We start from the raw sequence: 26768 nt of genomic DNA, 5'->3' as shown, positions 1-26768 counted from the left end.
AAAAAATTACAGCACATTGCACCAATTAAATGTTTTATCTATATTTATTTTATAATTAAATGTATTTTTAATCCTTAATCTTACCTAAAAAACATAAAATGCTTCAAGATAGGACATATAAAAGCAACACGTGGCAAAATATAGACATTTAAATACAAGTGTTAAATTCTGAATAATTTAAGCTATAAATGGAGTAAAAAAGTAAAAAACAACTCCTAAAGAAGTCTACATGTGTGGTTATCTCCCTGTTTGTCACATTTCAGCAGCACAAGATGAGAAATTACAGCATAAAAACCAGCAGTGACTCATTTACTTCATCTTCATTGTAACAGTCATGACAAGTTTTCTGTGGCAATGTTTCCCAAAAGTCAAGAAGCTTAAATTTCACATAAAAAAAAAAAGATTCCCAGAAGGATTATAAATCAAAATCTGTTGTTTTTCCTTCTAGAAAACAAAAGTTTTTATTTTTGGCTTAGATGCTTTCTGCTCTTGAGGAAAATTGAAAACCTTAATGACCGAAGTTAAACAACGAGGACTCTTTCAAATATAATTACATGTGCAAGATGCATAAAATGATATGATGACAGTATGAAAAATAAGGATATTGAAAGGTTAAGACTAAAGTGTAGACTGACGGTTATTTAGGTAGTGAAATATTATGATTATAGTTTAATTGGGTTTTATTTGTTGTATATGAACATTCATTAAAAGCATAATAAAAAAAAAAAGATCAAAAGTGACCATGACTAACTTTAAATTTAAGTTTAGTGTAGAGTTGATTGGAGTTGTGCTTAAACCTCATACTTCTAAAATGAAAATAGTAAGGATCCCGCTCTCTTACAACGACAGGTACGTTAATGATTAATCAGTTATTGATTAACTGCTGATAAAGGAAACGGATCGTTCTGTATCAGGAACACGTGGCCCAGTCGATTGTTCAACGCGGAGATGCATATAAATGTACTTTGATCTCTAACTGTCATTCACATCTATAATATTCAGTATCATGTATTTAATTTAATCACTTTAATGAACCGTTTATGTTCTTTAACACTCATTTAGTCACACAGAGCTGGATATTTGCTGCTTTTTGTTAACATAAATGAAGTAAAATTCATGTATTTGGGGTTTTAATATTTGTTAGAAGAAGAAAAAAGCAATTTCAAAGTCTTTTTGGACATTTTTCACAATTTTATAGACTAAAAAAAATGAATTAAAAAGTGCAGGAATAATCTGCACTGTCATTCATTATCATTAGTTTCTGTTTTGAATTACATCAGAAAACACACACACACACACACACACACACACACACACACACACACACACACACACACACACACACACACACACACACACACACACACACACACACACACACACACACACACACACACACACACACACACACACACACACACACACACACACACCTAATGTGTCGATCAGTCATGAACGTAACTGAATTTCACAACAAGATAACAACTCTTACATAATACAGTATGGGTTAGAAGGGTTAAGCTGTTTCACTTCAGTCACACTGGCCATTTTCTACATAATTTACATTCACATGCCAAACAAATATGCATGAAAATCTTAAAAAATAAAATGTGTTTTATTGTAAAATGTAAATTAAACATTTTGGGGATATTTAACAGACTTTTCCATTCATAAAATTATCTTCTGTATAAATTAATAAGCTTCTTTTTAAGGAATTAATTGTTAATTATTCAAAGCGGTCATGAATTTTGAGGTTGGAGCATGTAAGTGAAATGGCAGTGGTGGGCAAACAGCGCTCGTGGACCAAAATGGGCCCTGCAGCAAACATATCTGGGCCCCCTGATAAAAGTATAGACAGTTTACATCAAAACTTCCATATAATTTCTCACAAATCTACTTCACACGGCCTCTGAGACTACAACAGATCAACACAAATGTTCACTACAGATACAATCCTTAAGAGTGTTATAAATCTCTTATATCCTCAAATTCAATTACATAAATAAAAAAATATTAAGCTGACTTTCTAATGCAGCAGTTAAAGTCCCCCACAATAAAAAAAACCCTGACTACACTGACATAAAAGACATGATTATTTAGAATGTGGTCCGTCTGCTTTCTGGTTATATTGTGGAGTGAGATGAGACCAGATTGCAGGAAAATTATACAACACAGCGATGAATAGATATCTGAGCTGTGGAGACACACTGTGCCTGTTACAGCGAGCTGGAAAACACATTTATGAAGGATGGATTATTAGTCCAAATAAAATTTAAAAAAGGTATGCAAATGACTGAGGTTTTATAAGAGCTGGGCTTTATATCAATATCATATTGATACCATGATATGAGATTAGATATCATCTTATATTTCAGATACTGTGATGTGATATGGTCTTTTTAAAGGCTGTATTACACTTTCTGAACATGCCAATCTTCCGTTTTTTCTATTATTTATCCCTTTTTTTTTACCACTTTAATCCACTTAGTCTTTTAATCCACACTATTAATGATCTTTTATCACAAATCTCATTGTGTAAATACACCAGTAGTCCTCCCTATAATATTACCTCAATATCAATATTGAGGTATTTGGTCAAAAATCTTGTGATATTGACTTTGTCCACACCAGCTTTATTAATATTTATACTGGTGTTCGATTCATATGAAAACATTGTTGTTGTTTGAAAATCAGCTACAGTTGAACAGATTTTCTTGCTGTGATTTAAGTTATAAGAACTGCTGCATGTACACAGAGGTGGAGGGTTTTCTTAACCTAACTACACATCCCAGCTATACAAGCATGCATGAAGTACTCAGATCCTTTACTTAAATAAAACTACAAATAAAACAGTGTAAAAATCCTCCATTACAAGTAAAAGTCCTGCATGAAAAACCCTACTAAGTAAGAAAATGTAAGCATTATTATATAAGTATTACAGTAAAAGTACTGCAGTATTATGAGTGATGTAGTATGTAGTATTACAGTAAAAGTACTGCAGTATTATGAGTGATGTAGTATGCAGTATTACACTAAAAGTACTGCAGTATTATGAGTGATGTAGTATGCAGTATTACAGTAAAAGTACTGCAGTATTATGAGTGATGTAGTATGCAGTATTACAGTAAAAGTACTGCAGTATTATGAGTGATGTAGTATGCAGTATTACAGTAAAAGTAGTGGTTTGGTCCCTCTGACTGATATATTATTATATATGACATCATTAGATTATTAATAGTGAAGCATAATGATGTTATTGGTTAATTATAACACATGTCTACAAATGAATGTAGTGGAGTAGAAAGCACAATATTTCCCTCTGAAATGTAGAAAGTTGATGTAGTTAAAGTATTACAGTAAAAGTACATCTGAAATGTGAGCCAGACTACACACTGCTTTTTGTAAGATGTTTAAAGACCAAAAGGTTGGAAACCACTGGTTTCATCTTTAACAATGTGTTGTATTATAAAAGCTTGTTATATTATCCATTGTGTCAAATCTTTATCTGAAAATTAACTAAAGCTGTCAAATAAATGTAGTGGAGTAGAAAGTACAATATTTCCCTCTGAGATGTAGAAAGTAGCATCAAACAAATACCTCAAAATTGCACTTAATTGCAATATTTGAATAAATGTATGTAGTTATTTTTCATCACTGCATTATGAACACATGTTATTTGCTGTAGTTTGGTTAATTATAACACATAATGTCTACAAATACATGTAGTGGAGTAGAAAGTACAATATTTCCCTCTGAAATATAGAAAGTAGCATCACATGGAAATACTACAGTAAAGGTACAAGCACATCAAAATTGCACCTTAACTACAGTATTAAAGTAAATGCATTTAGCTACTTTGCAGCACTGCTTACAACAGGTACCGTTATTTACAGCAGATACAGGTTAACTTAGCTGCATGCTGAGGAAAAAGGGAAAAGTGGAAGAAAGACCACAGATGTATGTGCAACCTGCAGCCTCATTAAATAACACTTAGTTAGTTAGTTAGTATTATCCTCCCTGTTAAAGTAGTCCTTTCATAACCCTGAAGCTACCCACCTAAGTCAAGCAAGGGCCACAAAACAACAACAACACAATTCACACACTATATTCACCATAATTTCGGCGTTAGCACTATGGTAATGCATTCAAAATACATGCAATAAATGTGTTATATAATGCTTAAATAATGTGTGTTAGAGATGGTGAGGATAATGTGTCATGCTAGCAGCTAACAGAGCCGCTGCTAGCCTTTAATCTGTCACAAAGCTTAACATTACGGCTCTTTAAAAACACGCATAACAGGCCCGAAAACGGTAATAATAGCAATATGTTAAAGCATCAAATCATTGCTAAGTGTCTTAATGTGTAGATTGTATTTTTGCATGTGTGTGTGTGCAGTATTTTTTGTATTTATGTAACGTTTTTTGTCCATTAAGACGCTAATTATCTTGCTGCTGCTCCTGACGCTAACGTTAGCTTCGCGATGCTAGCAACGCCTAAAAAAAGACCGGTGTGTCCCGTTATCCACCCCGCTTAAACATGGCTTTTTACGGGTTATATCGCGACGAAATACAGCCAAACGACACCGCGATTCCATACACAAGTCTTTAGCAATGTGGGATATGGTGTCGGATGGGTGGAAATGTGGTTATAAATGCATTTAAAAGAGATTTTTGTTTTAAAAAAGAGACTTCAGACTCACTATTCCTTGATGAGCACCATCTTCGTCACTCGGGCTGCGGCTGCGCGGTAGGAGGCGACACCAGAGAGAATTATCAACACGTTAGTCCCGCCCTCCGGAAGAGATCTGATTGGCTGAGCGGTCCACACCATTGAATCACTACACTGCCTGCTAATCACAGTGGAAGGACTCAGATTTATGTAAAATGTAAAAAATTACTAACCCTAACCCTAACCCTATTAATAAAAGTTAAAGTACATCAGTGTTATGAGCTTGATGCAGTAAAAGTATTACAGTAAAAGTACATAAGTACTATGAGCTCGATGCAGTAAAAGTACATAAGTATTATGAGCTTGATGTAGTACAAGTATTACAGTAAAAGTACATAAGTATTATGACTTTGATGTAGTAAAAGTACATAAGTATTATGAGCTTGATTTAGTATGCAGTATTGCAGTATTATGAGTGATGTAGTATGCAGTATTACAGTAAAAGTACTGCAGTATTATGAGTGATGTAGTATGCAGTATTACAGTAAAAGTAGTGGTTTGGTCCCTCTGACTGATATATTATTATATATGACATCATTAGATTATTAATAGTGAAGCATCAGTGTTAGAGCAGCATGTTAATGTTGTAGCTGCTGGAGGTGGAGCTAGTTTACACTACTTTATATACAATTAGCTAGTTTAGTCCAGTGGTTCCCAACCTAGGGGTGGGGCCCCTCCAAAGGGTCAGCACATAAATGTGAGGGGTGGTGAGATGATTAATGGGAGAGGAAAGAAGATAAAACTAAGTTCTAATACACAAATGTGTTTTCAGTTTTTGGACTTTTTCTCTAATCTTTGATTGTTGCTGAAATATTGGATCATTTATTGAAATGAAACCATGTGAGAAGTTTAGAGGGACAAATCACTATTTGGTGGAGCTGTTAACAACTCATAGACATCTGAAATGTGAGCCAGACTACACACTGCTTTTTGTAAGATGTTAAAAGACAAAAAGGTTGGACACCACTAGTTTCATCTTTAATAATGTGTTGTATTTTAAAAGCTTGTTATATTATTCATTGTGTCAAATCTTCATCTGAAAAGTAACTAAAGCTGTCAAATAAATGTTGTGGAGTAGAAAGTACAATATTTCCCTCTGAAATGTAGAAAGTAGCATCACATGGAAATACTACAGTAAAGTACAAGTACCTCAAAATTGTACTTAAGGACAGTACTTGAATAAATGTAATTACTTACTTTCCACCACTGCTGTGGCCCGGTGGACGATCACATGACAGAAAAACAAGTGCCTACAAATATACTATAGATACAACTTGTACATGTACATAAAAGCTCTCTATACATCTACTGTACAAGTCTGTTAGGACATAGTGTGCAAAATAAACTCTACTTCTCCTCATATGTGTTAAATTCTAAGATTCACAGTTTCATGATCACAGAATGTGTGCTGAATTTTTTCTTCCGCTTCAGAATTGATTTATATCATGAAAGAAAGACCAGAAAAGGAACATTTTATTCACTGAGAATGTAGATATCTCTGAATAGAAGTCTGCTGCAAAATTGTACATTAAGAAGTTATTAAAAAACAAATCGAATCTGCGTTAAGAAAAAAAATATATATCAAAAAGAGTTTCATTACTTCTTCATTGGTTTATTTGTCTTTATAAAATGTGTAATAATGACTGCAAAACACAGTTTACGTAACAAAATAAATGACAACAATAAGCATCGGTAAAGACATTTAACAATAATTATTACACAATAAAATCCAATTCAGGTAGCTAATCAACTTACACAAACATAGCGAGCGTTTAGGTTGACAGAAAAAAAAAACCTTCCCCCCTTTTTTCCTCTGTAATGGTGACGGGCATTCAGTCAACGTTCATTTTCAGTGTACACGGAGGCATCGAGACACATGCTCTCTTGTCAGTCATTAAAAACACATTTAAAGCCAGAGGATCGACGCTCCCTCCGCTCTTTTTTCTTCTCTCCTTCCAGCTCTCTCCAGAAGAAGGCACAGTCATCACATTCAAAAAACTTTTAGTGTAAAATCCCTTTACAATAAAACGTTAACAGCACTCCTCCTTCATCCTCGTCATTCAGCAGGTATTGCTACAATGTGGTTTTGCTGACAAAACGGACAGCTTCTGTCATAGTAAAAACACAGAGAATTCAAACAGAGGATTGGCCTAATGACTCTAAAATATCCCAATTCTCAACATTTAGAAGATGGAAAAAAATGTCCAGGTGAGAGAAACTTGTAGCCGTTCCCAGAGTGAAGTTTAGTGCCTTTAGGTTTAGAGGAGGGAGGTGATGGAGGAGGAGGTTTGGCCTCCAGTTTTTGGTGGTGAACGTTGAGTCTGTCACCAGTGTTCTGACTCTCGGATGCTTCCACGTCTTTGCTCGCAGGCTCGTGTCTCGGCGAGAGGTTCAGCAAACCCAAAACATCTTTCTGAACCGTGCTCATTTTTTTATTCCCGCCTCGGAGCAGACTGGCGGGGCAGGGCACCTCGTGTTTCTGGGCGGCGTTGGCCCAGAAGGTTTTTAAGTTGTGGATTGCCTGGACTTTGTTGTCGTGTTTGGACTGGGGGAGTTCGGGGGTGTTTGCGGGGCTGGAGGAGGCTGAAACGGAGCCGGTGGAGGAGTAGGAGAGGGCCGGCGATGGGACGCTGCCGGCGGGAGAGTGGGAGGGCGAGATGTGGGCGGTGTAAGGTGAGGTAGGGTATTTCAGTTTGGGCTGCGCGTGCACATCTGGGGAATCCTTCACAGAGAGAGATAAAGATGGAGAGGAGCGAGCGGGGCTGCTGTAGCCCGAGCTGATCTTCTGTAGAGAGGAGGAGCGGGACGGAGGTTTGGGTCGAGTCGGAGGAGGTGTTGAAACAGAGGGGGAGAGTGGCGAAAGAGGACTACGGACGGAAAGAGGAGAGGAACAAGCTTTTAGACTGGCTCTGCTGGGAGGTCGGCTGAACGCGCTGGTCTCGGACGGCTGAAACCCTCGTGCTCCTCCTGTGGGCGTCAGAGTCGGGGTTGTGGGGGTGGAGAGGGAAGGTTTTCTGGCTTGTGCCTCCTCTCTTCCCTCAGGTCCTCTCAGAGTCAGTGTCTTCCCTCTAATGTTTGCTTTCTGGAGGCTCTCCACAGCTTGCATGTGGCTCTGCGTCTCCTCCAGGATCTTCTGGGCCAGCTCCTGAGGGTCCAGCTGACCCGCAGGACCCATCCTCTCCTCCTGAGACTTGACCGTGCTGTCCGTCTCGGTACTCGACTGGTCCGACTCAGAGCTGCTAACCTTCCCTTTGCCGGTTCTCTGAGGGGATGAGCTAGAAAAAGTGAAGAAATAAAAGAGATTAATGTCTGGTTATATCAAAACAGGCATTACTAATCAGCTCAAACTGTACATGCTATGATATATGATATGTTGTTTTTATAACTTATAACACTTAATATAATAAATAAACAAGGCCAAAAGATAAAAGGAGGCAAAGTAGGAAGAGTTACTTCAGGTGTCCAAAATAAATGACAATGATGTTTGGATGTCCTGCAAGTTTTAATATCACTTTTGGGTATCTGGTTTGAGTATGTTTGGTTATTAAAAGATAAATTATTAAAATGTATTAATAATACGGGGCACCACCTGGAAACCGGGACCAATAACGAAACAATAAAGATAGTCTCATATATTTGTTCACTTAAAGCTGGTAACATCTGAGATTCCAGCATATGTGTTTTCAGTTTTTGGACTTTTTCTCTAATCTTTGATTTTGCTGAAAAATTGGATCATTTGAACATTTATTGAAATGAAAGCATGTGAGAAGTTTAGAGGGAAAAATCACTATTTGGTGGAGCTGTTAACAACTCATAGGCATCTGAAATGTGAGCCACCTACACACTGCTTTTTAGTTTCATCTTTAACAATGTGTTGTATTTTAAAAGCTTGTTATATTATCCATTGTGTCAAATCTGCATCTGAAAAGTAACTAAAGCTGTCAAATAAATCTAGTGGAGTAGAAAGTACAATATTTACCTCTGAAATGTAGAAAGTAGCATCACATGGAAATACTACAGTAAAAGTACAAGTACCTCAAAATGTGTACTTAAGGACAGTACTTGGGTAAATGTACTTAGGATATTTAGATAGAAAATGCTTAAAGAGGGAAAAAATATGAATAAAATGCCACAAACATGTGCATTAACTCATTCTGTTCTGAACATAATGGACTGTGTGGTGATTATCACTATAGCTACAATTTCTATATGTGCATAAAAGCTTTGTACATATCTACTGTACAAGTGTGTTAGATTACAGTGAGCATGATCAAGTGAACGGTGAAGGGTTGAATTCGAGCACTGACTCCCAATAAATGTGCACAATACTGACAAGACTCCTCACATATCAAAAGACATATTATCAACATAAAAATGGAAATTTACAGCAATTCTTCCCACTTTCCCACCTCTCTCCAGTGCATCTCAGAGAGGATAACAATAATGAATTCTTCCTGACTAAAGGATACAGATTTAAACTCACATTTCCTGTTTGGGTTTGGGGCTGGTAGGAACATTCGGGGGCAGCGGCGGAGCTTTAATCGGAGACGTGGGTGTGCTGATGCTTCCTTTAGAGGAAACTGTGATCGGATACCCGTGACCCCTGCCAGATCCTCTCCCTGCACCACCTCTGCCTTGGCGGTGTCCTGCAGGTAGAGGCAGCGTGTCACATCCTCCTCCTCCTCCTCCTCCTCCTCCTCCTCCTCCTCGTCCCAGAGGCTCACTGCTTATGATGGAATACCCCTCGTACTCCTCGTCCTCCGCCTCTCCTCCTAACCCTCCTCCGTGACCCGTCAGCCGCCTCGACAGGCCTCCTGATTGCCGGTGCGAGGCGTACAGACCCCCCCCACCTCCCCGAGGCCTCTCCAGCTCCTGCTGATGCGACCGCTGGCTGATGATGTCACTTCCCGCGGGCTCGGGCCGGGACAGGAAGCTGAGAGAGGAGGCGAGGGAGCTGAGGCTGTAGACGGAGATGGCATCGCAGGAGAGGTTGTCGGGGCAGACGGGGGGTAAGAAGGAGGGCTGAGGTGGGTAACAGCTGAAGGAGAGGGGTAAAGATTGGGGTTGGGACGCCGACTGGGACGATGAGAGAGACTCCAGAGAGGAAGAGCTGTCCATGCTCAGGCGTTTGGGAAGCTCTGTGGAGTCTAAAAAAAAAAAAAAAAGAGAGTTGAAGAGTTCAGTTTGACATTTGAGAGAAATAATATCAAACATCAGGGATTAGATTCAGTTTAGAAGTCTTAAATGTTTGTATGCTTTATTCTCACCAAAGAGTGCCAGAAGAGACTGAAGGGCGAAATGCATGGTCCGCCTGCTGGCCTGCTTCCCAGTTTTCAACACCACTTCCTCCTGACCCACCTCGCACAGGTCAAACCCTGAGAGAGACACAGAGGCTTAATTAACTACGTACATTTACTCAAGGTATTGAACTTCGATGTACTTCAGTCTCTATCTCTCTCTCTATTTGTCTGGGAACAAAAGACATTCATCTCACATAAGGAGAAGAAATGTGTGGTACCCAATTAGCTCATTTACATCTGCAGTCCCTGAGCAGGAGGACACAAAATAAACTGATAAAACTAATGCAGTTAATGTTAAAGGATGGACATTAACTATGTACTACATCCATTTACTCAAGTACTGAACTTCAATACACTTTTCAGGTACTTTATTCTCTTTTAAGCTACTTTATACTTGTACTTCGCTGCATTTCAGAGGAAAATATTCTGCTTTTTACTCCAGTATTGTCTATTTATTTATACATTATGGTTCCCGACAATTTTGTATTAGTAACTGAGGGCTGCCAACACCAAGAACTATAAGGATAACTATGACTATATCATTTTAAAAGTCGTTTTAGCACTAGTGGAAGGTGAATTTCAAACCACAAATATAACGACATCGACAGTGTTGAATGATATCATTGGATCACTTTCAGAACGATTTGATGAACGCTAGAAACAGTGACAGCCAATCAAAATCATTCCTATAAACCACACAGCACGAGAAAATCCAGCCTGATATTTACAGTAAAACTTCAATAACTTCATATATCAGGTGTTCTGGAAACTGACTGACGCACTTCAAATCAGAGCAGAATGACACCCAGAGGTGATATCTTTAGATAGTTTTGTCTCTCTTTATTATACAGTTAATGTTTATGTACATTGAGCTCTATTCGAAATACTACTGTAGAAAGGGTTACTGTTATAAGCAAATACTATTCTTTCTTTCCTTTTGATTTGTTACTATTTCTAAGGGAGATGAAGAAAAACAAGGACATATGATTATTTACTTTATTTATACATGTGTATTTGAGTTTAATGTCTGAAATAATCTAAACTAAACTAGACAGTGATGCTGGAATTTTGATCTCTAATATACTGTGTCAAAAACTACAAAGTTAGTGAACCTTTTAGACTTCAAGTGTGTTCTAATAGCATTTAATAAAAGCTGGTCGTCTTTTACACATCGTGAATCATCAGTTTGGTGCAGTTTAGTCTGTAAATACTGAAACATTACAGCAGCTAGTGTCTGAAATACTTCTGATCAACACATTGAATCAGCAGCTGCCTGTGAACCCTTCTGCTTTTCTTTTTATCTCTCTGTCCAACATACAGCAGTAACATCTCATCAGTATCTATTTTCACTAGCTGCAGACACAGCTGGAACCAGCAGCGGGTGTTTAGCACCGCTGTTTACAGGAAGTTACAGTTCATAAGTGTGGATGCCCACATCTTTATCTTTATGGTTATCTGTCTTTTAGTCTTTGGAGCCGTTTCTAAACAAACTACAATAACCGCTCCATCATAATGAAGGAACATGTCACCCAGTGCAGCTGTGAGGCTCACTGATGTGTTTTTAACAGTTTTTGGACAACAACAGTGGAATAAGATATATCAGACATTTAGATACACACACAATACTTGCATGTAGATCGGCTCATTCTTCGTTCGGCTCTGCACGTCGGATTTGTTATCAATGAGGGAAAAAAATACAGAAACTCTGCAGCCGTATCTTTTCTTTCACTGTGCTGCTGCTGATGACTCACCGAGTGCAGCCAGGAACTCGTGGCAGCCTGGAAGCCTCCACAGCTGCACACTTATCGACACTTGAATGGGAGCCAGTGAAAAGTCCTGCTCCTTGTCGCCCGACTGCAACTGCACCAGCACTTGATGAAGCTGTTGGGGAAGGAAAAGAGGCGATAATGATGATTGTAAAGGAAGGGGCAGGGATGAGATAGAAAGAGAGGACAGCTACTGTAGTATGTGTAGAAGTTAACATTTTAAAGGAGATAATATAATTCAAATATAATTCATTCTTTTCTGCTTCTGATTAATTCTCCAGGTTTCATATCAAGGTACAACTAATGAGTCTATTGAGTAAGAAATTCTCATTAAAGTAAGATTGATGTAGCATTGACATCACAAAGATCTCCCCCAAATAAAACATTTAGACTTAAGTGCGGAAAATTCGTCGGTGTTATCTCTGTTGTTGTGCCTACTCTGATCAGTCTTACACTTTCTTTGAACTCCAGTCAAGCAATTTCATCATGAAACACTTACCATTCCCACCATGCTTTTAACCGCCTTTTGTGAGGTGGGTTTTTTTGAGAGAGAGAGAGAAGGAGGAAACAGAACTTTAGAGGTTTATTTGAGTCAGAGCAAACCCAGTCATGCATGATGGACGCATGGTTTTGCTGATGTCGATGATACCTACATGCCGTGGAGGTCATGCACATTGTTAAAAAAAAGGGGAACCATGACTTGCAAAGAGTGATGTAATGGCTGAGTTTTATCGTGAAGCTTTTTTATAATCCCATCTAATGTAGCTCACGTGCAGGTGTGTGAGGTTGAGTGACTACGTGTATTTCTTACTGTTCGCCTCATGTCTGCCCCTTTTTCAAGCACTTTTTTGGGGGCATTTCTACCTTAATTTGACAGTAGATGGCATAGAACGAGGCTGACATAGAGAGAGAGAGAGGGGGGGGGGAGAGGAGAGGAAAAAGAGAGAGAGAGAGAGAGAGAGAGAGAGAGAATGAGAGAGAGATGAGAGGAGAGAGAGAAGAGAGAGAGAGGGAGAGGAGAGGAGAAAGAGAGAGAAAAACGAGAGAGAGAGAGAGAGGAGAGGAGAAAGAAAGAGAGAGAGACAGAGAGAGAGGGGAGAGGAGAAAGAGAGAGAGAGGGAGAGAGTGAGAGAGAGAGAGGAGTGAGAGAGAGAGAGAGAGAGAGAAGAGAGAGAGAGAGACAGAGAGGAAAGGAGAGGAGAAACGAGAGAAGAGAGAGAGAAGAGAGAGAGGAGAGGATAGAGAGAGAGGGAGAGGAGAGGAGAAAGAGAGAGAGAGAGAGAGAGAGAGAGAGAGAGAGAGAGAGAGAGAGAGAGAGAGAGAGAGAGAGAGGAGAGAGAGAGAGAGAGAGAGAGGAATGACATGCAGCTAAGGTCCCTTGCCAGAGTCGAACCATGGACGCTGGGATTATGTGGCATGCACAATAACCACTCAACTACCAAAACGCTCCTCAAGCATTTTTAATTGCTGATTTTAGTGCTATATAAATACACGTTTTTAATTATTGTTATTGCCATTTTTTAGTATTATTCTCAGTATAATAAGGTCATAAACAGCTGGAAATGAAAAAAAAAATCATAGCAAAAAATTTAGTTTTTTTTTGTTTTTGTTTTTTGGGGTGAAACAATGCAAAACGTTTATTTCAGGTCATTTCATACCAAAACAACAACACACATGCACTGTTCAGATGTGAATATGTTGGTGTGAAGCAGTGGTGGAAAGTAATCAAGTTTGTTTATAAAAGTGTTGTACTAAAGTACAATTTTGAGGTACTTTACTGTAGTATTTCCATGTGATTCTACTTTCTACATTTCAGAGGGAAATATTGCACTTTCAGTTATTTGACAGCTGTAAAATTGTATATTAAAAAACTGAATGACAAGCTTTTGAAATTTAAGAAATTGTTAAAGACTAAACCAGTGTTTCCCAACCTTTTTGGATTGTGGCCCTTTAACAAAAAAACAGCATCTAGCTTCGATCTGTAGCTTTAGACATGTATTGCTTATCAGCAGTATCACCAAAGAGACATTTCCCCTTTCAAAATGTCCAACTAAAGAAAAAGTTGACTTTAACTCCCCCTATTTAGAAGTCATAAGCAGTTTATAAACCGTTAATAAATTGTTTATAACAAACTATAATGTAGTTGTAAGCAGATTCATGTGTTTATTAATGACACTCACAAGCGTTTGCTGCTGTATTAACACATAATGAATGAAAATATAGTAAAAACATAGTTGTAATAATGTAAAATATGTATATATTATATTGTGTTAAACCATTTATTATGTACTTTTACTTAAGTAAGATATTGAAAATTAAACTTTTACTTGTAATGGAGTATCTTAACATTGCTATATTGGTACTTTTACTTAACCCTCCTGTTGTCCTCCCGGGTCAAATTGACCCCATCTCTTTTGACTGTTCCATCTTTCCTTCCTTCCTCCCTCTTTCTTTAATTTTCCTTCGTTCTTCCCCTCCTTCCCTCTTTCTTTGCTCCCTCCTCCTTCCATACTTCTTTCCTCACTTCCTTCCTTCCTCATTCCTTCCTCCTTTCCTTCCTCCCTTCCTTCTCTCCTTACTTCCTTCCTCTTTTCCTCCCTCCCTCCCTCCTTACTCCTGTCCTTCCTCATTCCTTCTTTCCTTCTTTCCTCCCTTCCTTCCTTCCTTCCTCCTGTCCTTCCTTGACCTGAGGACAACAGGAGGGTTAAATAAAGGATCTGAATACTTCTTCCACCACTGATATGAACAACAGAGTCACTACTACACAACACATCAGTACCTTATGAATGAGCTGCTCTCCGGCTTCAGACGCTGTGACCAGTTTACAGAGAGCCTGCAGAGCTGGAGGAGTCAAACCTGCGGACACACAGGAGGTCGGATTAGATCTTCAAGCAGAGATTTAGCATCCTGATTATTAGTTTAAAGAAAATAAAAACATTAATTCACTTCGTTAAAACCAAAACAATCTAACTAACTAATAATGCTTCTGTCTAAATACCCACACATGTGATTTGGAGAGTAGTGAAGTCTCTACTTCAGTCTCTACACTGTTATGAATTGCTAATAACTTGCCAACAGTGTCCCAGTGCTCATTAAAGCTGCAGCTGTGTGGAGGCTAATCACAGCTCACTGGAACAAGCTTTATTAATTTATTAGGAGTTCTGTGGCTCGTGAAAACACCATAATACAACTCAACTGAGCTCATAAGCTTTGTTATTTTTGTTTAATCTCCACAAACTGACCAAATAATGGCGTCTCTCTGGACTCTGTGAGATTTCAGCAGTCTTATAAGTTTAATTAAAGCCGCACTGTGCAACATGAATCTAATAAACTTGACTATGACATCATGTTTGATATGTGTAGACTGTAGGCTATGATGCAACTTAATATAGAAGAAAACGTCATCAGCATACATCATCCACCTGCGCCGCTTTGGTGATAAACAATGAAGCTTAGCATCGTTCTTCTTGGGGTAGTCATGGTAATGGCTTCTGCTGCCACAACTCAACAAGATTTCCTAATTTGTTGGAGTCCCAAACATTTAGTTTTGTTTGTTTTACCTCCATCATTGGGCTTTTAGAGGAGAAGGAGGAGGAGGAGGAGGAGGAGGAGGAGGAGGAGGAGGTTGTTGAACAGTTTCTTTCCCAAAGCCATCCAGACTCTCAACAAACACACACTGTGACTCTTCAACCACTTTAGAACTTCATTATATAATAGTTTACAGACTCTTGCACTCACAGCACTTCATTTTTTACTTACCTGCCTTTGTTTTATTTTACCTGCCTTTGTTTTGTTTTGTTGTATAGTTTTATAAAAGGTCATGATTGATTGTGTGTGTTGCTGAATGTATGTATGTGTGTACGTATGCAGTAGTATGTCAAAATACCACTGTGATGGACACTAGTAATCTCATTGTATTTAAAGTACAGTGACAATAAAGGAATCTTATCTTATGTTGAAACAGCTACACTAAACTGGTCTACCAGCTCATAACCAGTTAAACCAGCTTGAGTTTGAGTAAGCTGTCTCAGCAGGTAAATCCAGCAACACCAGCTAATGAGCAGCTGTAGTTTGAAGCTGGTTCTAGCTGGATTTTACAGCAGGGTTCATTATCTGATGGTTATTTTTTCACTTTTTATGTCCTTATTTTATGTGGAAAGAAATAATTATATTCAAGCAAAAAAAGAAGGGGAAAAAAAAGATGTGGGACAAACACATAAAAACTAACTTATGTGTTCAAAGCTGCAGGTGTGTGTGTTGGGACAAACCCAACAGAGATTTTAATACAACCTCAGAGAATTAAAAGGAGCATTTGAGAAGCTCAGCTGTGAACTTATAACATGAGAGTTTAAATGAACTGTACTTATATTGCACTTTTCTAGTCTTTTTGACCATTCACACACACATTCATACACTGATGGAGGAGCTACCGTGCAGGGGGCCAACCTGCTCATCACACACACACTCACACACCATTGGCGCAGCCATCGGGAGCAATTAGGGATTCAGTGTCTTGCCCAAGGACACTTTGACATGCGGACTGGAGGAGCCGGGAATTGAAACGCTGATCTTCAGATTAGTGGATGACCTGATCTCCCTCCTGAGCCACAGCCGCCCCCACACCAACTTATGTACTCAAGACTCAAAGTGTGGGTGTTGGGACAAAGCTAATGTGTTATTTTTATAGAGGTCTGACCCTTTAATACAAGCTGAATGAGGTCTGACCCTTTAATACAAGCTGAATTGAGGAGCTCAGCTGTTAACTTGTCACACCAGAGCATCCATTAGAAACTAGATTTCATAAGTGGACTCTACTGGGAGATTTTTGGGAGCACATGTTTCCTGAATAAACCGAGCATCGTTCTGACACTAAATAAATGCTGTTTCATGGGAGCGCCTGTTTCTCACAGATCCTGCAGGGACAAAAACATGTCGTTATTCTGTCACTGTGACTGACGGGAGAGATGTGATGAATAATTGAACAGCTGAGGTACCGAGCAGAGACTGTAGAGTGGTGCTGCACTGCTGCAGCCGGTCTCCAGGGTCTGACGTGGGGAAGAAAACCGCCGCGGGGAGACCAGCACCGCTACCGGAGAAATCCAACCGGAAACCCACAGCAGAGAGGAGGGCCTGCCACCCGGGAACCCCACCGACCTGAGGAGAGGAGGAGAGAGAGGATGCAGGGATGTGAGTGGAGGAGACTTAAAGGTTGATTTTTATGAAGATGAAAGAGAGAGAAAGACTCAGACCCTGACCTTATTCTCTACGCTCTGTTGTGATGTGTACATCGGGTTACACTGACCGCTCTGAATCCTCTGCAGAGACTTCTCAATCTGGAGAGAAGAGAAAGAAACCCCAGTTAAAAACCTGGTCAGTCCCAGTGGAAAACAAGCATCCCAGTCAGTGTTAAATTAAAGCTTCAAATTAAAGCTGGTTGGTCTATCTCGTCATCAATTGATCAGTCAGACTTTATTTGTATAGCACATTTTATACATAATACTCATACATGACTCAGTAAAAACATCTCATTAATCTGCAGTGAGAAAACACGAGAGGTAGAATAAAAATGTTAAAATGTAAAGAATACCCAGATAATAAAATATTAATAAAAATATAATAAGTAAATACTGTTATAAAATAGAGTCACTATAAAATAAAGTGAGTAAAACCAGAAATGTGAGGTGGGGTATTAAAAAAAAAGGAAAACAAATATAAGAGGAAATTGAAAAAATAAAACAAATTTCCTTTAAAAGAGGAAATGTGATGAAGTGAAACCAGACATGAAAGGTGGAAAACAATCAGGAATAAAAACAGAATAAAAAGGAGTAAAACAGACTAAAACATAAAATAAAAAGCAGTTGTATAAATAAAATTAAGTCCAATTAATCAATTAACATATAAATACTCTTGATCCTTACAAGTAAAATGAGCTTTAACATTTAGTTTTATATATGTTATTAAAGCAATCCCAGTGATGTTTGTGTATTAAAGTTTGGTTGTTTCTTGAGTAAAAAGTTACTTTATTGGACTTTATCTGATTCAACTGTGTTATTTACTGATTATTATTATTATCATAATGCTTTATTTATGGGGACAGATACAATTCATATAGACAGGATTAGGGTTAGACATGAGTTTTACATAATGAAGATCAATAAACTTAAAAATGTTGTTTTTACTCAGAATTTGGCAATGATTATGAGACTGTAGTTGATTGTGTAGAAGCTCACAGACTTTATTGTTTATAGTTGCATTACTGTTGTATTATTTGACATCATTAGAATAAATATGCTCTAATAAAATCAAGTTTTTAGCAGTATTGTTCAAAGTAAACCTACATTCTTCATATTTATAATCCATTACAAATCTTGAATGCACAAATATCACATTAAATAAGGTGATTGTTGTTCTAAAAAGAGAAAATATGCAACATGTCCATATTTAACCCTCCTGTTGTCCTCAGGTCAAGGAAGGAAGGAAGGAAGGAAGGAAGGAAGGAAGGAAGGAAGGAAGGAAGGAAGGAAGGAAGGAAGGAAGGAAGAAAGGAAGGAGTGAGGAAGGAAGGAAGGAAAGCACTAAGGAGGGAGGGAGGGAGGAAAAGAGGAAAAGAGGAAGGAAGGAAGGAAGGAAGGAAGGAAGGAAGGAAGGAAGGAAGGAAGTGAGTGAGGAAGGAAGGAAGTGAGGAAAGAAGGAAGGGAGGAAGGAAAAGAGGAAGGAAGGAAAGGAGGAAGGAAGGATGGAAGGAAGGAAGGAAGGAAGGAAGGACGGAAGGAAGGAAGGAAGGAAGGAAGGAAGGAAGGAAGGAAGGAAAGGAGTAAGGAGGGAGGGAGGGAGGAAAAGAGGAAGGAAGGAAGGAAGGAAGGAGTGAGGAAAGAAGGAAGGAAGGAAAGGAGTAAGGAGGTAGGGAGGAAAAGAGAAAGGAAGGAAGGAAGGAAGTGAGGAAATAAGGAAGGGAGGAAGGAAAGGGGGAAGGAAGGACAGGAGGAAGGAAGGGAGGAAAGAAGGAAGGAAGAAATGAGTAAGGAAGTAAGGAAGGAAGGAAAAGAGTAAGGAGGGAGGAAAAGAGGAAGGAAGTAAGGAGAGGAGGAAGGAAGGAAGTGAGGAAATAAGTATGGAAGAAGGAGGGAGCAAAGAAAGAGGGAATGAGGGGAAGAATGAAGAAAAAATTAAAGAAAGAGGGAGGAAGGAAGGAAAGAAGGAACAGTCAAAAGAGATGGGGTCAATTTGACCCGGGAGGACGACAGGAGGGTTAAATTATAAATAATAAGAAAGAAAGAGGCACATAGAGGACAAAAAAGCAGTTTTTGCCATTAGTCTAAAACACTATAAGATTTCCTGATGCACACTGAGCTACCATCTATAACATTTCAGTCTGGAACATTTAGCAACACGCTCTGATGGAGAGGTGATTGATGGAGCTCAGTTTGCGCTGTAGCACATTTGTATTGATTTAAAAGTGTAATTTTTGTCAGCAGACGGAGGAAAAGTGATGCATCAAAAGCAGCAGAAGAGGAGAAGGAAGGACACTCGCTGGGGGGAAAAAAAGCAATTTAGTGTGACTGTAAATCATGAAGCTGCTGGACGACGATGACATGGAGATATATTCAATATTTAGGAAAGGTGACATTGATTAATATTAAAAATGTATATTTAAAAATGCAAAATGGTGCAAAACTTTAGCTGCAGTCACTGAAAAAGTTATAGCAGGTGTTTCAATGTTTATAAAATCATGTTTTTATTCTGTATTAACAGTTAAATTATGGATTTATGTTCATTTATGTTGAATAAACTGTGATGGATTCAGACTATAGAGCAGCAACCAATAATTATTTCCATTATCAATGAATCTGTCAATGATTTTCTTGATCAAGCAATAAATAATATTGTAATGTGTCTTTAAAATGTTAGAAAACAGTGAGAAATGCCTGTTTTAACATCATTATTATTATTCAACCAACAGTCCAAAACCTAAATATATTCAGTTTACTATCATATATGACAAATTAAAGCATAAAATCATCATATTAAGAAGCTGGAAGCAGCAAATATCTGACATTTTTGCTTGAAAAACCACTAAAACGATCAATCAATTATCAAAATAGGTTAGTATTATAGTGATAATAGTTGTTTTTGTCCATCAACTGATGAACTAATCAATGTAGCTGTTGTCGAGGCTCATATAGACACAGTCACATACAGACAGGTGACAAATTAAAGGAAAAAGCATTACAGGATTTGGGTGAACTTGCCCCATTTATGAGGGAAGAGTCACTGCAAATCAATACAAAGTAGTTCTCAGTGATCAGCTTTATCTTATGATGAAGCATTTCCATCCTGATGGGAGTTGACTCTTTCATCCATAAGGAACGAGGGGTCACTGAATAGTTAGATGAGTATGAAAATGATGTGTATCATAAGCCAATTTCTGTTGCTTTTTCCTTTAATTTGTCTCGCTCTCTGCAGAAGTAGTGATTGTATTAGTGAGACTCACCAGGTGTAGCAGCACTCTGAGAGCGTCTCTGGCTCTGTCCGGATACTGCAGGATCTCTGCCAGCGCCTGACCAACCAGAGACATCGGGCTGTTCAGCTTCACGTCACTGCCAATCAGCATGTAACCTGCAAGGAAAACACACACAGGCTTTTAACCCTCCTGTTGTCCTCGAGTCAAGGAAGGAAGGGGGGAAGGGAGGGAGGAAGGATGGATGGAAGGGATGAAGAAGGAAGGAAAGGAGGGAGGAAGGAAGGAAAGGAGGAAGGAAGGAAGGGAGGGAGGAAAAAGGAAGGAAAGGAGGGAGGAAAGAAGGAAAGGAAGGGAGGAAGGAGGAATGAAGAAGGAAGGAAGGAAAGGAGGAAGGAAGGAAGGGAGGAAGGAAGGAAAGAAGGAAGGAAGGAAGGAAGGATAGAAGGAAGGAAGAAAGGGGGATGGAGGAAGGAAAAGAGGAAGGGAGGAAGGAAGGAAAGAAGGAAGGAAGGAAGGAGGGGAAGGAAGGAAGGACAGAAGGAAGGAAGAAAGGGGGATGGAGGAAAGAAAGAAGGAAGGAAGGAAAGAAAAAGAGAAGGAGGGAGGGAGGAAGGACAGAAGGAAGGAAGGAAGGGAGGAAAGAAGGAACAGTCAAAACAGACGGGGTCAATTTGACCCAGGAGGACGACACAAAGGTTAAACACTAGATAAGGACTTTTTTGGGGTTTTTTTTTAGATTTCTGCATGTTGTGATTTAAAAACAGGCCTGTTTAGTTCAGCTATGAATGGATCCTCTTCAGCAAAAAAGAAGAAATGGAGGAAAAGTTGATTGAATTATTTGTTTTCTGGGATTAAGGAGCCTCAGTATACAACAGTAAAATATTATAAAACACATCAAACAAAAAAATACAATAATGGTACAGAAAGATGTGGCCCCAAAACATTTAGGGAAAAATCAATCATCTTGAGATCCAATTGGCTTTTTATCCTTGTTTGAGGTCCACATGACATCTTTTTAGGGCTACAACTAATAATTTTCATTACCAATTAATCTGTTGGTTATTTTCTTGATTAACCAATTAATTATTTGGTCTACAAATGTCAGAAAATGTTTCCCAAAGCCCAAGGTGTCATCTTCTTTTATATTGACCAACGGGCCATATTTAGATAGATATTCAACTTTATTTATTTACTTTACTCCGTCATTCTATTTTTCTGTACTTTGTTTTTATTTTATTTTTTATTATTAGTGGGGGCATGTTTTTTGTTTCCAATTCTTACTGTTAAATGTTTATTTTATGTAAAGCACATTGAGCTGCCATTGTGTATGAAATGCGCTATATAAATAAAGCTGCCTTGCCATAAAACTAAAGAAACCAGAAAATATTCATATTTGAGAAGCCGAAATTAGAGAATTTAGAAATTTTTCCTAAAGAATGACTCAAAATGATTAATCCATTATTAAAATAGTTGGCAATTAATCTATTTACACTAATCTATTCATCAATTAATCATTACAGTTTTGTACTTTTTCATGCTGCTTGGTTTTATGCAACTGAATAACATCAACATTTGCACTACATATCGCTCACTGCAGTTAATTGAAAAGTTGTATGCATTGATTTGAAAACAGCCAATCAAATTACAGATAGACCGACATGTGACACAAACTCACCTCGAAAAGTTTAATTACATTTTAATACAGCACAAAAATGTGAATGTAGCCGTGCAGCTCAAGAGTAACACTTAAAGATCGCCTATTTAGCAGTTATAATCAGCATGTAAATAGTTAATAAATGCTTTGTAGTGCATTATAATGTATTTGTTAGCAGATATAAGAGTTTATTAATGCATTAGTCGACAACTATAACTCCTCCTGTGGACTCTCATAAGTTGCTGCTGTTGTATAAACATAATAAATGACGACACAGTAAAACACAGTTGAGAGTTTTATGTGTTTTCCCTCACCGGCCCAGTTCGACGGGTGTGAGAAGTGTTTGCTGCTCTGAAGCGACTTCATGGCTTCAGTCAGAGCGGCGCTGGCTTTGGTCCCATTGAGCAGCGCTGTGTAGAAGGTGTGTGTGAACAGTTTGGAGGCAGCGATCGGTACAGGCCACAGAGACACGCACACACACTGGACCCCCGCAGCCAGGAAGGCTCGGGTCAGACCCACCACGCCGTCGGCTGTCACCCTGCTGCTGGACTCTGGGTATAACCTGAGAGGAAGCGGAGGTCAGAGGTCAAGTGGATCTTTACAGACATGAAAGGATTCTGTAAAACACACTCGTATGCACAGAATTGCTCTTAACCTTCGTGTCGTCGTTGAGCCCGTCTGTTTTTACTGTTCCTTCTTTCCTCCCTTCCTTCCGTCTGTCCTTACTCCCTCCTCCTTCCTTCTTTCCTCCCTCCCTTCTACCTTCTTTCTTTCCTCCGTCCTTCCTTCCTTTCCTTCCTCCCTTCCGTATTTCCTTTCCTTCATTCCTTCCTCCTTCCTTTCCTTCCTTCTTTCCTTCCCTCCTTCCTTCCTCCCTCCCTCCCTTCCTTCCCTCCTTCCTCCCTCCCACCTTTCCTTCCTTCTTCCTCCCTTCCTTCCTTGATTCGAGGACAACAGGAGGGTTAAATTACGTCTATAATAGATTTACTAGAACTTGCAGCTTTCACCAATTTTCTTGTATTTAGGATTTTCTCTTTGGCACAAACAAATGCCGCTTCTCCACTATACAATTCTAGCACTACTCGGCTCGACTCGGTTTGGTACCAGGAACCTTTTCCATTACTATAGTTCCTCCTCAACGTGGGCGGGGTCGTCATAGCACGGCTTCGCGAAACTGCCGTGACTTTGTTTTATACGCAACACAAACACATAAACAATGGAGTTAATGGAGGCGATGGTGTACTTGCTGCTGTATGAGGCTTTCTGTCACACACAAAGCAAGAGAAGAGAAACGAATCGCTGTAATGCTGTTGCCGGTATTTAAAAATGCCGGGTTTGATTCTTGTGTGGGACGGCTCATGACTCTTCCAGTGACTCTCTGACCAATCAGTGGCCGGCAGTCTGTTGACGTCACATTTTAGTATTGGCTCGGCTCGCTTGGAACCTCACCAGAGTAGGTACTAAAAAAGTACCAGGTACCAGGTACTTTCCCTGATGGAAACGCAAAAAAAACCAAGTAGAGTTGAGTCGAGTAGTGCTAGAACTGTTTAGTGGAAAAGCCCCAAAAATCTACGAGTGAGGCCCATAGAGTTTTTACTGTGTGAAAGTACCTCAGAACCACGAGTTTGACCGTCAAGCACAGGTCCAGTATATCAGCAGCAGTGAGGAGGAAGTCTTGAAGTGCCGGACTGTCGCACACACTTTCCACCTCACACGCTCTCTCGCCGTCCTCGCTCATTTCATCAGCTGATCTGAGTCTCTCCGGGCTGCCGCGACTCTTCATAAACGAACTCTTGACTCTTCCATCCTGGTCAGCGGTGTCTCCTGACATCGACGCCCCGCACGGTGACTTATCTTTGGGTCTGCTTCCTGCCCCGTCTCCCGCGCTGTGCTCCTGTCCGGGGGCGAGGACCAAAGCGGCGAGTTTCCAGGATATGTGAGTCGCAAAGTGAATGCACTCAGCCTGACTCAGAGCGGAGAGGACGCGCTCTTTAGTGGCGTTGGCTCCGGTGAGGGGGTGACATCCCAGCTGCTCCCCCAGCCAAAGAGCCTCATCCTGGGCTGAAGGTAAAGGACCCCACAGCCAGCGATCCATCACACTGTGGGGGAGACGCGGAGCTCCGACCACAGCCGCCACCGAACCTCCATCGGAGCAAAGTAAAGGACCTCCACGGCGAGGATGAGGCTGTGGGTTGAAACAGGCAATCACATATCTGTGTTCATAGTTTCATGACAGTTACTTTGCAGAAATATGACTCTCTTACCTTGATATTTGCTCCCAGGCTGGCTAAAGAAGGTACAGAAATGAGACTGAACCTCTCATACAGATATTCGTTGGAGGAGCTGCCTTTGAGCAAGGCAAACGGGATCAGGTACAACTCTCCCTCCAGCACTAAAACGAGCTGTCGGTGTCTGCCAACAGGTCCACTGCTGTGCATCAGGCCCTGGAGAGAGAAATGTAGAGCAAATATTACAAAAAGATTAAAGGACAGGAGCCTAAATGAACATAGTTTTGCTTGCTGTAATCATTCCAGTTGTTCATACTGACATTTAACCTGCTTTTTGTGATTTTTTGTGTGATTTTTATGGTATTATAGTTCCAAAAAGTTCCAAAACTTGAGATGAACATATGAAAAAATGCTCTTTAGGGATCATATTAAGCTCCAACGTACAGATGTATTTGAAAAGTTGACGTTTTGAGTAAAGGAGGAGAAGAAGTGAAATCCTGCTATTATAGTTCGTTTACGTAGCCTCCAGAGCTGGACGAAGCTTCCTGAAGATAACCAATCAGAGCAGAGTGGGCTCATCAGGAGGAGGAGGGGTGTCTTAAAGAGACAGGAGCTAAAACGGCCTGTTACAGACAGAGGCTGAACTGAGGGGCTTCATAAAGGACCAGTAGAAGATAAATGAGGAGTTTTTAACTGGAAATCATGCAAATATATTCCAGTAGAGCCCCAGAATATAAATACAGAGCTGAAAATGTGCATGATACTTCCTCTTTAAAATATCCCTTATTAATCTGCTTTAATGGAAAGTGATGGGAGTCCTCATTAGTTTATCTGAAGCTTATATGAGGCTTCAGGAGTCTGAGTTAGCAGGGATTCCGACTGAAAACAGCTCCGTTATTTCAACAATCAACATGCTGGTGAGGGCTTGTTGTTTAAAGAACCAGTGAGACAATGATGTACGATCCAGGGAGTCCAGTTGGAGAAACAGATTAAAGCATTTAAAGGCTTATTAGAAAACCAAAACCTTCCACAACAGTTTGTAATACTCACAGTGAGGATTTTACAACCCTGGGAATTTACCATGGTGGCAACAAGTTTATGTTTTGTCACTACGATTGTGAGCTTAACAGTGGAAATACAGCGTCCACATTACAAGGCAATCAACCAGGAATGTAAGCTGGTACTAAAAAAATCCACTTGAAGTAGACGGATAAAGCTTCAGATTAACTTTTAAATATATCTTTGCACCCAAGGAGGACTTTAGATGTTGTTCCCCATCACTTACATTAAAAGGCATGTTAGGAAATTATCTTTGAATTGGCCAGGATGAACAGAAGGAATGATAACAGCAATAAATATATATAAAAAGGCAGCTTGCTATTTTTTTTACCTATCCTTTAAGGTAAAAAAAAAAAGAACAAAAAAGTCAATGCATGTATCAGTCTTTACCAGGAAACACATATACAGCACTCACCCCTTCCATCGGTGCTATGAGTAAGTCATAAAGGGCTCGTAGAGGAGGTTTGCCGATGTTACTCGGCCGGTAAGGAGGAGATGATAAACTGTCCTTCGCTGGAGAGACTGTTGCACTGTAGAGGCTGGTCATACTGCTACAGCTTCTGTTAAAGACCAAAAAACACGAGACAGACACAAATACACACATTTAGTCTGTTTTAAATTGATAAAGTAAGAATATTTAAAGTGTACAACTGTCCTTGCAGCTCTGTGAGGCTGTACTGAGGTACAGTGGTGCTTTAAACTCATCAATTGATGTATTTCTTATATATATTTTATACATGTTACAAATGCTAACGTTGAGAAAGGTATGTTAACCATCTTACTTCAATGAGTTAGTATGCTAACACTTAAGCAGCACTAAACCCAAAGTACAATTGAGGCTTATGGAAATGTTATTAGTTTTGCAAGCACTAGATGAAAAGTCTGGGAATTACCATGGTTATTAAAATTCATCCTCATTGGGGCATGAATGTTTGTGCCAAATCTTATTGCACACCATTCAATTGTAGTTGAGATATCGCACTCAAAACCACAAATTTAAATCTCATGGTGGCACAACACCAAACATCAGAGGATCACCAAAATCAATAAGAAGTATCCTCTAGGAACCATGAATGTCTGTACAAAGTTTCATGTTAATCCATTGAATAATTGTTGAGATATTTCAGTTTGTCCCAAAGTGGTGGACCAACCGACAAACTGACCACCATTAAAGTGATGCAGCTAGTGCGACTGAAAACGAATCAAACCTCAAAAACCCAAATCTGACCTGTTGAAGAGGTTGTTCCTGGACACCATGCGGAGGTAGCCTGTTGGGTCGGTGGCTGAGGTGAGTTTATTGTTCAGCTCCTCGAACTGTTGCTCCAACAGATCTCCTGCTTCACTCTCCGTCTCACTGCTGGAGCCAACTCTGCAACATAGACAGGAACAGGAAGTCATTAACAGCTTTAATTCACTGTTAAATAAAGAAACTTCGTTCATTTAGAAGTATTATAAAATCATGGTTAAAAGACAATCAAGCAAATGCAAATTACCTGAATTGTGCTTTGTTTTATGTATTGTCCTTGTTTTAAAGTATTTTATGTGTTCCTATATGTAAAGTAGCCTACT

General features: G+C 39.4%; 2 protein-coding genes across 2 annotated transcripts in view; both read right to left on the bottom strand.

Moving 5' to 3' along the window:
- The window catches only part of pitpnb (phosphatidylinositol transfer protein, beta), a 33276-nt gene extending 28554 nt beyond the window's left edge, over nt 1-4722 (bottom strand). Inside the window, exon 1 of the mRNA XM_062434996.1 lies at nt 4703-4722. Within this exon, the coding sequence (XP_062290980.1) occupies nt 4703-4722 (20 nt within the window). The remainder of the gene's footprint in view (nt 1-4702) is intronic.
- Nucleotides 4723-6540: 1818 nt separating this feature from the next.
- The window catches only part of ttc28 (tetratricopeptide repeat domain 28), a 218907-nt gene continuing 198679 nt past the window's right edge, over nt 6541-26768 (bottom strand). Inside the window, exons 22-35 of the mRNA XM_062434493.1 lie at nt 26428-26568; nt 25615-25759; nt 24177-24356; nt 23523-24097; nt 22227-22474; nt 20289-20413; nt 17053-17130; nt 16792-16951; nt 14577-14653; nt 12297-12320; nt 11783-11912; nt 9999-10106; nt 9215-9878; nt 6541-8006 (exon numbers count right to left, since the gene is read on the bottom strand). Coding sequence (XP_062290477.1) covers nt 6908-8006; nt 9215-9878; nt 9999-10106; nt 11783-11912; nt 12297-12320; nt 14577-14653; nt 16792-16951; nt 17053-17130; nt 20289-20413; nt 22227-22474; nt 23523-24097; nt 24177-24356; nt 25615-25759; nt 26428-26568 — 3754 coding nt within the window. The 3' untranslated portion in view covers nt 6541-6907. The remainder of the gene's footprint in view (nt 8007-9214; nt 9879-9998; nt 10107-11782; nt 11913-12296; nt 12321-14576; nt 14654-16791; nt 16952-17052; nt 17131-20288; nt 20414-22226; nt 22475-23522; nt 24098-24176; nt 24357-25614; nt 25760-26427; nt 26569-26768) is intronic.

This window comes from Scomber scombrus, chromosome 15 (assembly GCF_963691925.1).
Source record: "Scomber scombrus chromosome 15, fScoSco1.1, whole genome shotgun sequence".
Lineage (NCBI taxonomy): Eukaryota > Metazoa > Chordata > Actinopteri > Scombriformes > Scombridae > Scomber > Scomber scombrus.
Note: the sequence above shows the minus strand (reverse complement) of the source record. Positions and strands in the feature narration are given on the sequence as shown.